The sequence below is a fragment of the Dipteris shenzhenensis genome, chromosome 19 (assembly GCF_047967505.1).
Source record: "Dipteris shenzhenensis isolate YYH24624 ecotype China chromosome 19, Dip_SZ_1.0, whole genome shotgun sequence".
NCBI classification, from domain to species: Eukaryota; Viridiplantae; Streptophyta; class Polypodiopsida; order Gleicheniales; family Dipteridaceae; genus Dipteris; species Dipteris shenzhenensis.
The window spans coordinates 5,489,385-5,499,282 of record NC_141614.1 but is presented as its reverse complement, the minus strand read 5'-3'; the positions used below and the strand labels follow the sequence as shown (position 1 = coordinate 5,499,282).

The 9,898-nt window shown below is 38.7% G+C and overlaps 1 protein-coding gene across 1 annotated transcript; it reads right to left on the bottom strand.

Annotated features, from left to right (window-relative positions):
• Positions 1-1,607: 1,607 nt before the first annotated feature.
• On the bottom strand, positions 1,608-2,882 carry LOC147889969 (uncharacterized). Its single transcript, XM_087391029.1, has 2 exons — positions 2,292-2,882; positions 1,608-1,626 (listed from the first exon to the last, which is right to left on the bottom strand). The coding sequence occupies exon 1, from the start codon at positions 2,716-2,718 to the stop codon at positions 2,332-2,334; it is 387 nt and encodes a 128-aa protein (XP_087247155.1). The 5' UTR covers positions 2,719-2,882; the 3' UTR covers positions 1,608-1,626; positions 2,292-2,331.
• Between the last annotated feature and the right edge of the window lie 7,016 nt (positions 2,883-9,898).

Here is a 9,898-nt window from a genome sequence, read left to right as displayed (position 1 = left end):
CCACTCCAACAAACATGAAAAAACAACCAGCACGGCCACTCTCCAACAAACATGAAAAAGCAACCCACTGATACATTACGAACTGCTCTCAGACATATGTCATAGGAGAATGAAGCTTCTACCAAAGAATCTCACCTCATAACCATTTGACGGGAGCTCACACTAAGATTTAAGCAGTTTCCCAAGCTCTTCAAACGAAGGTACCCTCCTCGTAAAGAATGGATATATCCCTCCTCTCACTAGCTTTTGCAGTTTATGCTTATCATGGATTATTCGGCTAGATGATTGTTTTTCAGGGGAGAAATTCTCTAAAAAAGACAAAATCAATGTTATCCATTTCCAAGGGGACCTCATAGCAACATAAAGAATGCTTCTTGCCCACTCCTTCTACCACTTATGCTTGAACAGTGCATGAGCCCCCTCATAAAACACCTTTGAAAACCCTTCACAGAAGAACTGATTAACCTTTTTTGCATATCACCTGGGTCCTGCACCTTAGCCATCTCCTCCTTATCAAAAGACCCACCTCGCACGAACTCACCTTGTATAGTGGACATCCCCCTTAATACCTACAAATATTAAGCTCACTGACACTGTCATCTTGAAAAGTGAGCAACACATCACAACCTTTTGACCCTCACTCCGAGAGCTAGAGTGGGGTTAAGACTCCTTGCACAATGCCCTCAAGCATACACGAAGCTATACTCCAACTCTCCGCCGCCTCTACCCTCAAGACATACCAACTAATTGCCCATGTTATATATCATCTTATGGCTATAATAAGACATGTAGATCTTTTACATATCATTACCAACTATGCCATGTTAATTTAATGACACTTGTTTTTTCAGAGAGATTAGAAAATAGTATAACGAAAGTATTAATGAATTTTAGGTTCTTCTCTAGTCCAAATTTGCAATCTGAATTGACAAAGCCCAAAACTTTTGAATATTATATTGGCGATGGTTCAAAAAGGTATCATGTGTAGAGTTAGTTGCCTAATAGGACCACTTGATTAGAGTAGCTTAGGATATTAACATATATCCCAAGAGAACCTAATGCATTCCATAATCTCTATCGAGGAGTCCTAATCCATTGAGAGGTTTTTTTCCATATCTTAAGCCAATAATTGGACCACAATGTCTTATCCCAAGCCACCATTTTGACTTCTAATTATCCTATCACGAAGCATGGTGGATCTTTTAGCTTTAGTTATATTATAAGAAACATTCAATGTAACTATAGGTCTTTACTCCTAAGGCATTTGTTTTACTTACAACAACTTCGAGATTTCCTGATCTACTTGGACGTACAAAGAACCTTTCAATTTTTGCCTAAAAAATTATTATATACGAACATTAAACCACAGCGAAAGAACGTTAAGCAAGTGCAAATCTTACTAGTAGCATGCTCACATCATGAAAGATACGTAGTGAGAAGAGTCACAGGCTGATTGATGTTATGACTGCCTTTCAATTTTTGCCTCAAAAATTATTATATACGAACATTAAACCATAGCAAAAGAACGTTAAGCAAGTGCAAATCTTACTAGTAGCATGCTCACATCATGAAAGATACGTAGTGAGAAGAGTCATAGGCTGATTGATGTTATGACTGCCTGGATGGCTGAAAAGAAAACCAATAATAAGAAACGCTTGAAAAGCGGCACGGTAAGTGGACTACAGCCAACCAAAACTATGATAACAAAGCAAACTTCTATCAAACTTAGGGAAGGAAATCTATATATATTAATTAACTAGACTAAGTTGTTACGACCATTGAAAGATCAAGATCATGGGATAGGTTTAGACTAGCCATTGAAAGATAATGGGGCCTTTGATTTGATCTAATCCGTTCAACCTCAGGGATTCTCATCTCACTTCGCCTCTCTACGTGTCCCCTGTGTCTCCATCTCTGTTTCTCTTTGGTTAGTCTCGGTTTCTCTTTGTAGTCTCTTAATATATTGGAGAATATCCGAGCAATTGCAATGGCTTCTAAGAAGGGATAGCTTTACTCCATGGCTTGCCAGGGGGGCTCGCACTAGTCATGTTGAAGTCCGTGAATTGTGAACAAAAAATCCATGTCATGCTTGCTCATTGTAGCTAACAGAAGATGACTTAGTTGTTGCATCAAATCGCTATCTCTACCCCTTGTGCAACAATTAAAAAGATAATCTGATGCCTGAAATGCGTGCCCGCTGGCCACCGATGAACAGAGTCAACTCATAAGGAGCTCAAGTTCCAATTTATTACTGAAAATGAAAACCTCGTCGTACATTGCATACAACACACCAAGAATCGGCCAAGAGGCTGTAGTAATGATTCCATCCTGTCATTCCACATAATTTGCGACCTCGATCAAGTTTCCATCAGGATCCCGGATATAGGCTGATAATAATGCGCCTATAGCACCAGTCCTCCTGACGGGTCCTTCAATAAGAGGCACATGACACGATTCGAAGTGCTGGAGCACCTGCTTCAGAGGCATCAGGGTAATAAAACAGAGATCAGCTGAGCCAGCGACAGGCTTGAGCGCTTTGGGCTCAAATTCCTTGCCGACCTCATGCAGATTGATCTTTTGCTGACCGAATTTAAGTGCCTTCCTCCGCCCATCACCGAATGTAATGGCTTGCATACCTAAGACCTGCTCGTAAAATTCGCACGTTCGAGCAATGTCTTGCACAGGCAATACCAGATGATCAAGACGTTCAATCTGCATACTGATAGCTCGCTCTTTCCTGGCCAAAAGCAGAGATTGCGGGTCTGGGCTTCTTTGTCAACGTGTCAAGTTGATGATGGGTTTTTAGGGAAAGGCTCCCTACATAGTGCTTTGGAGTTTCCGAGTACTGAACCCATGCTTTGCACGGGCATAGATGCATGACCCTCCTCAACCACTCCCCATCTGAAGTTGGATCTTTGGTTCTTAAATTTTGGCTAAGTCTTAACCCATGGCTCCGAGACCTTCCATCTCCTCCTTTCATTCCATAAACTTTCCTATCTCCTCCTTCCTCCCAAAGGTGACCTTCCATCTCCTCCATTCCATTGACCTTCTATCGCCTCCTTGCCCCTAAAGCTACCTCTTGTCTTTCCACCTCCTCCCCAAAGCCTACCTCTTATCTTTCCACCTCCTCCCCCCTCCAAGCCTCCATCCAAGAGCTCCTTCTTTGTGACACGTGGCAGGCTCTTCTCCTCCAAGCTGCTACGTGTCCTCTCCTTTTTTTTTATTGGTCCGTGGTTAATAGGTTAAAGATGTCCCTCAAAAAAAAGAAAACAAGGTAGCAATGCCTCTAGGTTACTCTATTATAGTTTTGTGCTATGTCTATTTTATAGCCGTTTGTATGTGGAGTTGATCGTTGCTTTTTGGTTTATATATGTGATGGAGTGATCTGTCCACTATCCATAACTAGTGCTGGATTTAGTGTTTTGTTTTGGTATGTTTGAAGAAGATAATTAAGTCTTACATGAATGTACGATGCTAGAGTACGATGCTAATATAGGAGATCAACTCGGTATAGAGTTAGAGATAATTTTCACAGCTGAAATGATGCTAATAGGTGCTAGGTAAAAAATTCACAAAGGTTTTTTTATCAAAATCAGATGATTTTCACGATAAGGGGTTTTTTTGGGTGCTCCGAAACATTTCTGAAAGGTTTCGTGCATTTCCTGTCTGCCCAAATCGCGTTTCGGGCCAACTATGAATACTAGGTGATGCGCCTGTGCATCAGCTAACTTTCAGTTTCTTATGAATCATATTTTACAGCCTTATTTGCTCAAGGAAACCTTGGTTTTCTTTGATGATATATTGATGAAGAAGTGTATGCAAATTGTTGGGAGAAATTTTGGATGTGCAATGACAAAGATCCTACATGTTGGGAGCAAGCAGAGTCAATAGTATGGAGTTGGACACTGAAAGGAGGGAATAAGCCCAAGAAAATCAAAATTCCACCTATTGTGCATGAGAAAGCAGAAGCAAGCCTCAAAGGGGCTGATCAAGTAAACGACAAGAGTGCAGATTGAGCTAATACTCAATGGTCTTAAGGTTTTGTTTTGTTTACATAATGGCTTGTATTGAGTAGTTTAGCTCATTGTCTTCCTATTGGTTGAGCCCTTTCAAGTGTTCAATTCTTGAGCATTACTCAATGGTCTTAAGTTTTCTTCCTTCTTTAAATAAGGGCTTGTATTGAGTAGTTCAGCTCATTGTCTTCCTATTGGTTGAGCACTTTCATGTGTTCAATTCTTAGAAGTTGGCCCTGAGCTAATACTCAATGGTCTTAAGGTTTTGTTTTCTTTAAATAAGGGCTTGTATTTAGTTCAGCTCATTGACTTCCTATTGGTTGAATGTGTAACAATTACCATTGACAAATACTAAATTTTCAAGTTTTCATTGTCAAATACTAAATAATTTAAGGTGAGTTATTGTAGGTGGCTTGTACAATCATGTTGCAATTGAACAAGATTTTTGAGTTTACACAACAAATACTTCATTCCCAAAGTTAATGAAACATCTCACTTATTTTCTCATTAAAATGACATCAATGAGATAAAGAAAGATCATATGCATCATTCCCAAAATTAATGAAATGCTCTAAATTAATCAATGTAAAATAACAAAACCAAAATTAATAGAATTTGACATTCTTAGTCTAAGAAGATGAAACAATTGGTTCCCAAAATTAAGGAAACAATAGACACAGCAACAAGCCAAAGATCCACAGTGTGACTATCACTATGAAATAAGAGATCCATTGTGGTTGAGCCAAGATGAAGATGGGTTAGAAAGATGAGAAGAGTATGAGGAAGGGATCCAAAAATGGGAGAGTGTAAGGTTTTCTCTCCTGATTTCATTTTCCCAAAATATCAAGATTTTTCCAAAATTACCAATACGGTATTCATTCCCTCCTCCTTGAATCTTCCTCGATTGGAGTGATTTCCTCTTTGTTGATGCTGATGTTGTTGAGGATGATGCTGATGCTAATTTTAACTTTGATGATGACTTTGTTGCTGATGATGACCACTTACGTGAAATGATCTACCTCTGCCCTTCGACTTCTATCTCTGAATGCTTAATCGTTGGATTGACCTTTATGTGCGTGAATGGCTTGCATCTTGACTTCTTCACAAAGTAAAACTGATTGGAGCTCTTCTAGTGTTGGAATTTGTTGTTGAATGGTAATACTATTGACTAGATTCTTGTATCCCTCTCCTAGTCCATTCAGGATGACTTGAATCATTTTTGCTAGATTCATAGTCTCTCCTACTACTGCAAGTTGATTTTTGTAATCCTTGATTCTCCTAAGTACGTAAGCATGACCAGTTTCGTTGCTATCGTGGAAACTCTAGTTTATCTGGTTTCTCAGTGAGAATCTTGGAAGTGCTCTTGGATTCGTAAAGAGCTACAAACATATCCCATGCCTCTTTTGATGTCTTGACTATGTTGAGTTGTACTAGCATGACATCTTGCACATTCTACTTGATCAGATGATATGCATACTTATCTTTCTTGCTCCATTCTACCGGTGCTTGGGCAATGGTAGGATCTACTACTGGTGCTGTCACTATTATTATAGCTATAGATCCTACTGCTAGTGTTGCTGCAACAAGTGGAGTAGAGCTACTATTGGGGTTGGTGGATCATCCAATGGTCTAGGTGTAGACCCATCGACATACTCCCATTTGTCTTGAACTATAAGAATGGTCTCCATTCGACATTTCCATGTGCTATAATTGGAGTTGTCTAGCTTAGTAGATGCCTCCAAATTGGGGTTGCTAGTTGTAGACATGGTGCAAGAAATATACTGAAAGTGTCTAATAAATCATAGTTTGAATCAACTGCAAAACATTGTCTATATCAAGTGCAATCTAAATTATTAGTGAAGATAAAATTACAATGTATAATCCAATATATTACAAGGCTTACAGCGGCAAATGATGCCAAGAATAGGCACGAGGCTTTACAAGGCTTGAAATGATGTGCACAATGCTGGAAAATAGAAAAATAGGCTTTACAATGATGGGCATATGTGTGTGAAATCAAATCATGTGCAATCTACCCACACTAAACAATCAATCAATGCCTTTGAACACTCTAAACTCTGCTCACTGAATTGTGGAACATTAAATTTCAGGGAATGTGATGATGTGAAATCGCATGTGAGCAAAGGGACTAACTTCGAGTAGGGACTATTTAAAAAAATTTTAGCATGGCTTTGATTGGCTTCTTTGGAGTTCTCTCCGCTATGGATGATCTAATATACTCTAAGCTAGATCTAAAAAAACTATCAAGCAATGAAAAAATAGCAAATAATTCCTTTTCTTTGTTTGTTTTAGGTACTAGGTCAGATGCGTCGATGTAGTGCATGCAAGAAGTGGATTTGTCATTGAGGCTCAAAAGTGTGTAATACTTGCACCAAAATGTGTGCATGATATGACAAGTGCATAGAGCACAAAACATTGAGCAATTTTCCTTTTTAGAACGCCCTCAAATTCTTCTTGGATTAAGAGATACAGCTTGATCTAGGTGGAGGGGCCAAAAGGGTGAAAATAATGATGTGGCAACTGGGTACACATGTAGTGCACAATGTGCTAGGAAGAGATTATTATGCCTATGGATCACTACTAAGGTGGCACTATCTGGGTACACATGCAAGGTGCCAGGTATGCCAGTGAAGGGGCAATTAAGCCTAGTCGGGGGTCATGGTAGAATAAAGTTATGAATGTTGGATACAACACTCTTCTAATACAATAAAGTTAAAAGGGTTCTGAAAAGAGGGGTTTCAATATGCATATACAATAAAGTGTTGAAGAAGATTTTTCAAAATCATAACATTTTTCCTAGAATCCCATCTCAAATAGTTTGCATAGAAGCTATATGCATTAGTTTTTAAAGAAAATCTCGTGTAACAAAATCTATTATTGTGTTCTATTTTTTGATTGGGAAAAGGGATAGTTCTCACTATGTGCTATATATGATAATGGAAGGTGAGCTGGTTTGCTTCTAAATTTAAGATAATTGACAAAAAAGGTTATTATTGAGGTGAAACAATTTTTGGACTCCACTTCCTTGCTTTTGATTGAGACCCACTATGTACTCTTAATTGGAGAATTTGGGATCTAGAATGTGCTCTCTACTAAAATTAATATGAGTTATAATTACCTTGAAGAATTTTGTCAAAGTTGATGCAATCATTGTTCATGAGTTGGAATACTTTAAAAAATAATGGGATTAGCTTTCAAAAGTCCAAAAAGTGAACCCACATGCACATGTTTATCAACCAAATTTATGGCTCATGCATTTGTACGAATTGGGTTATTTTGATCCTCTACCAGCTTCTTCTATGGCCTACCAGGTAGTCTTGACTATGTTTCTATCAAAATCCTTTCATGAGAGTTTGGTTGTATTCCAGTTTGTTGGTCTCTTTGGTGACGATGAGTATCAAAGAGATAGAGAGGAGAGAGAGGGTTCTCTCAGTGATAGTATGTCAAGAGCAAGCGTTGAGTCTCCCAATCGATCGCAAGTGAACACACAACCAATGTCATATAATGAAACATATGAAACCAATAGGCAACATTACACCATAAATGAAAGATCCCCGAGAGCACACACTGTATGAGACAAGTGGAAAAATTGTGGAAATGTCCAACATCATGCAAGATGAACTAGCTCATCACCCTTCTAGCAGGTGTTATTTGCAAATTGCTACAGTTTCTTTGAATCTCAAAATAGAGTGTTAAAACTACTTGCACTTCAATGGGGTTCAAAAAGGGCCATCTATGTCTTCCTTGTCTTTACCCTAGAATTTGGTAAACTTGTACTTTAGGCCCGCTACCTATGGAAGTACTATCATCTCCAACTTTAAAGCATATACCATGCTTATCATTTGTTGCTTCACTTCACACAAGGCATACAAGTTTCAATCCACAAAACATTTTCTATCTATAGCTGTGGGTTTTTCTAAGTCATGCTCTCCAGATTATTAAAAATCTCATTTTGCATTTCATGGAACATGAATCAAGTCATAGGACTTGGATTTGGTTGTTAGTTTGGTTGCTTTTTGTTTACTTGTCGACTATGCTACTTTACTTACTTAGCTGTGTTTGTTTCTAGTTGCTTTACTTATTCTTGAAGCTAGGCAGTAGGAGTGAGAGGTAATGCCCATCTCATTCATATAGAGAGGCTAATGGTGTATGGAGTACACTATCAATTATGGGATTCAACCATAGCTCTTTCATTAGCAATTCCTAGTTGTATTGCTACAATGCCTCCTTCACATCCTTAGGAGAATAGCCACACAGCAACAAATAAGCAAATATTGTGCTCTTAGGTCCAAAAATGGGGGCTCAAGGAGGAGCATAAGCCACCTAAAAGAAACCTTGTCCCAATAATCAAGCCTTAGAAGTCCAAGGGTGAGTTTTAGAGATAAGACAACAAGCATCATGTCCCTAGACTATGTCTTGGAGTAGTGGGACCCGTAGATGCAACGCAAAGAAGGTGGTGAAGCTCTTGAACTCCACATACCTTTGAAGGATGCATTGCCCATGACACATGGTGCTCATGGCGAGGTTTGAGCATTGTTCAATTTGGTGTTCATTGTGGCATTGTTTTGGATGTTTATTATGGTGACAAATTTGGTTTTTGTTCTAGGAATTCCTCGAGTGGTGTGTCGAGTCTCTCTTGCTCCTAGACAATCAGGTCTCTTGGGCTATTTAGCAAAGTATGATAAACTTCCTTCTCTTTTGATGGAGTTTTTGGATCTTTTGGTTCAACATCTATGCCTTCACCATCCCCTGTCTTCTATTCATTGAGTATCCGGATGTTCTTTTTGCTCCACGCATCTAGTTTGGAGAGGGTTAAATTATAACCTGTGACTTTGAGTGGCACCGCATTGAATGCATTCGTGGCACATGCACACATCGTAGTTTGAAGAGGAGTTAATTTGATGTCTATCCAAATGAAATGAGGAAGACAACCCTACTGCTTTAAAATGAAGGAGATTTGAACATGTTGATGTTGAAGGATCGGAGAAAAAGAGATGGTTACTATCCTATAAGAGCACTCAACCGATGGATCTTGTAGAGCACTTGGTTCAATGACATTCCAAAATATGTGCATAATTTCATGGCCAGCTGGCAAGATAAGTAGTTCAGGAAGTGTCTTGCCAATTTTCCCCATGATAATATTGTCTTTGTCATAGATTTTACAAAAATTTACTCATTTCAAGAATTAGATCAAATAAAAAGTGCTCACTGGTGTAACAAGCAAATATCAGTTGTAGTGCTCATTTGCTTGATTCTTGTATGACTAATGCCAATTTACTTGCTGACTCGAAGTCCAGGTTAGTGCAATGCACATATTTTTATATTTTGGATGATAGAAAGCAAGACACCGTAGTTGTGTAGCATGCTTTTCACTTACATTGGGGATGGCTAAAAAATAATGATCCCTATGTACAAGAAAATATAAAACAATATTGAGTGTGGTTAGAAGTGCTTTCTCTCAGTTTAAATTAGCCCATGGATTCTACTTTATCTTAAGGTTTAGACCCATGATCAGTCTAAATATAACATGGGACTTCTTTGGGTCTAGCCACGACAAGGGAGAACATGATGAATGTGGTGATGTTATTAAGTGAGCTCTGTTCAAACACTAGTTAACATGCCCTCAATAAAAGCTCAATGACGCCCATGATTCCATAACATGTCTCATAGCCAACCTCTGTACAAGGGCACAATCAACATACCGTAAACAAAGCCTCAAAAGCGCAAAGTGTCCCATGAAGTGAAAATGAATAAAGTGCAAAGGAGAAATAAACATGCTTGTGAGTCCATTAAAGAAACTCATAGTTTGCACAACGACCACCTGCTCAAAATAAACTTTCTTGTTTTTGCAGTACGTGCATCAC